Source organism: Morone saxatilis, unplaced genomic scaffold, assembly GCF_004916995.1.
Source record: "Morone saxatilis isolate NCDOM2014 unplaced genomic scaffold, NCSU_SB_2.0 Contig15, whole genome shotgun sequence".
NCBI lineage: Eukaryota > Metazoa > Chordata > Actinopteri > Moronidae > Morone > Morone saxatilis.
This window is the reverse complement of record NW_023339707.1, coordinates 26,674,774-26,677,978: the sequence shown is the minus strand read 5'-3', so window position 1 is coordinate 26,677,978 and position 3,205 is coordinate 26,674,774. Positions and strand designations below refer to the sequence as shown.

At 43.6% G+C, this 3,205-nt stretch overlaps 1 protein-coding gene across 1 annotated transcript in view; it reads right to left on the bottom strand.

Moving 5' to 3' along the window:
- Positions 1-12: 12 nt before the first annotated feature.
- The window catches only part of cdk16 (cyclin-dependent kinase 16), a gene marked incomplete at its 3' end in the record, with an annotated part of 12,844 nt that continues 9,651 nt past the window's right edge, over positions 13-3,205 (bottom strand). Inside the window, exons 11-15 of the mRNA XM_035656568.1 lie at positions 2,830-2,927; positions 2,624-2,729; positions 618-660; positions 250-340; positions 13-157 (exon numbers count right to left, since the gene is read on the bottom strand). Coding sequence (XP_035512461.1) covers positions 13-157; positions 250-340; positions 618-660; positions 2,624-2,729; positions 2,830-2,927 — 483 coding nt within the window. The remainder of the gene's footprint in view (positions 158-249; positions 341-617; positions 661-2,623; positions 2,730-2,829; positions 2,928-3,205) is intronic.

Genomic DNA, 3,205 nt, shown 5'->3' with positions numbered 1-3,205 from the left:
TTAATGTGTATCATTACCTCTGTTATTTTAACTAAGATGTTGTGTCCCATCACCCGGGTGAGTCCAGGGGGGAGGTTGTTACCTGGATCAGGGGTGACTGTCGGTCTGATTGTTTCTTTCTCCAGTTGTATCTCTGGCACACTGAAGATAGATGTCGCTGAAACAACCATTACAGTGACTTTGTGACATCATGGCACACAGTGACATCACAGATTGAAAACAGGGGTCAAAGGTCATGTTAAAACTTACTGTCAGGAAGTGTCATCACTCTGTTTCCAAGATTACTGAAGTAACGATGGTTCATGGACTCGTCTGCTGAGATCCTCTTCTTCCCTTCAAACTGAAGTTTGAAATCATAATTAATAAACAATACCATGATAATGACAGATTCTGTTGTCATTAAATCCTGATCTCAGTTTAACAAGATTAAAATGGTTGAATATAAAGACTTTGTTAATGAGATGAAAAAGTCAGCAGTTACAGTTCATGTTGTCACCTTCTGTAAAGAGTTATTGAACTTTATTATTATTATTAGTTATTATAAAGACCTACTGTAGTTTAATAACTTCACATTTCTAGTTTACATATTTGGACAAACACAGTGAGTGTTTACTGACCTGCAGGAATTTTGACAACAGCTCCACTCCTTCACTGCTGAGCCTGAACAATGTGCGCGCGCACACACACACAGACACACACACACATTAAACAGTTTTATTGTGTTTGTTTGTTTCTGTGTTTTTTCAGAACTTTTACAGGGTTAGGGTTAGTCAAGGTCAAACAGTGGTGAGGGATAAGATTTGGTAAGGTTAGGGGGTTAGGGAATAGGGTTTGGGTTTACAGTTAGATGTGAACATTCTGCTCCCTCTTTACAATTATAAGTAGTTCCATAAGATTGTCTTCAAAACTCGACGACATCACTCAACCTGTAACCAGGCATGCTTTGACTGTTTTTGATGCTGCAGCCACAAACCTGAATGAACTCACTGACACTGACATTTGTGTGAGGATATGTGTGTGCCGACTAACACCCACAAACCCTGGTTTACAGAAAACCTCAGGCACCTTGTCAGACCAAGGAGGCCTATAGAAGTGGGGACATAATCCTTAACAAGCAGGCCAGAAACATGCTGATAAAGAGAGGAGCTACTCAACAACCCTACGTCAGTGTGGAGGCCTGCAGAACATCATCAGCTACAGGAGACCGTCCCCCCACACTGTGGAGACTGGACCACTGGAGAGTTGAGACCAAGCAACTGGCTGATGTGCTGAATGTGTTTTACTGTAGATTTGATAAGCCCACATTCACACCTCTCCCCTGCTTCAACATCAAACAGCTACCTACATACCTACATCCTGAATGACAGGAGGCAGCTCGTGAGGCTGGGGAACATCACATTAGCACTGGCGCCCCCCAGGGATGTGTGCTCTCCCCACTGCTCTTCTCCCTCTACACCAATGACTGCACCTCGAGAGACCAGTCTGTCAAACTCCTGAAGTTTGCAGACGACACAACAGTCATTGACGGTTTAACAGCTGGCTTTCTGTTGTGGTCAGAACAACCTGGAGCTTAACATGCTCAAAACTGTGTTGGGCTCAGTATGTATCTCAAGGACACTTTGACATGTGGGAGCCGGGTATCGAACCAACAACCTTCTGATTAGTGGACAACCCGCTCTTCCTCTGAGCCACAGCGAGTCCCCTGAGAGTCCAACACAGAGGGCCCAGCAGCAGTACTTCCTGTTCCAGCTCAGGAAGCTCAACCTGCCTCAGCAACTGCTGATCCATTGCACTTTTGTATACCCTCAACAAATGTTATTAGTTTATGTCTATTTTGGTGAACTTGTTCTATTTATTTATGTTGTTAGTCTGTGTTCGAACATTGAGAGTAACATAGAACCGGAATCAAATTCCTCCAATATGTGTGTACATACCTGGCGAGGGGATTCTGATTCTGATTCTACTTGCTCTCAAAAAAAGAAGCAGTATGTCGATTAAAGCTTCCTAGATGTTGTGGGGGAAAAAAATCTGTCCCAAATAACTGTCCCAAACCTTCAGGGTGGTCGTACACCGATCACAAGGTTGACAGTTCAATTCCTATCTCCTTCTCTCCACATGTCCAAGTGTCCTTAAGCAAGACACTGAACCCCAAATACTCCACTTGGTTAGGACAGCACCCGTCAATATAGCTCACGGAAATCTGTGTATGTGTGTGTGGTTAAAGTTCAAGTGTAACTCGGACCAGTTGTTTATATGTGTGTAGTACAGTTATACTACACACTTGGCCTCTTCGGACCACTCAAAGCGCTTTTACACTACCTGCCACATTGGCCCTTTTACACACATTCACTCAGTGCCCATCGAACAGAAACTAACTCATTCATACACATTCACATGCTGATGCACAGCATCGGGAGCAATTCGGGATTCAGTATCTTCCTCAAGGATAATTCGACATGTCCCAGGACGAGCCGCTCTGCCTCTGAGCCACAGTCGCCCATTGTGTATCTGTGTGTAGTACAGCTGTGTACCGGTGTGTAGGACAGCTGTGTACCTGTGTGTAGTACAGCTGTATACTTGTGTGCAGTACAGCTGTATACCTGTGTGTAGTACAGCTGTGTACCTGGGAGTGTGATTACTCAGTCTCTCTGCTCTGTACTGAGGATAGTTGTACGCCACAAACTCATCATTAGAGCTGATCCCAGGCCAGCTTTGCTCTGTGGGAGTACCTGCACACAGAAATACACATCTAATGCATTCTGTATGCACAAAATACAGTTTCTTATGAATACATAAATTAATAATAAATAAAAGCTGATTGGTTCTCACCCAGCAGTTTGAAAATGAAGTGAAGCTCCTCCTCCACTGTGGAACCAGGAAACAGAGGTCGACCTGTCGCCATCTCATAGAAGATACAACCAACACCCCTACAGACACACAGACAGAGAGAAAGACAGGTCATTAGAGTACGGTCAAGATGGTCTGATGTTCTGATGACATGTCACAGTCAACATATTGTAGTAGTACGGCTACAGTATACTGGAATACTACTACAGTACACTTGAATACTACTACAGTATACTGGAATAGTACTAAAGTACACTAGAATACTACTACAGTATACTGGAATACTACTACAGTATATGGGTGTTGAGCTGAATCTCAAGAATGGGTCTCAAAGAACTACATTTCCCAGAGTGCACCA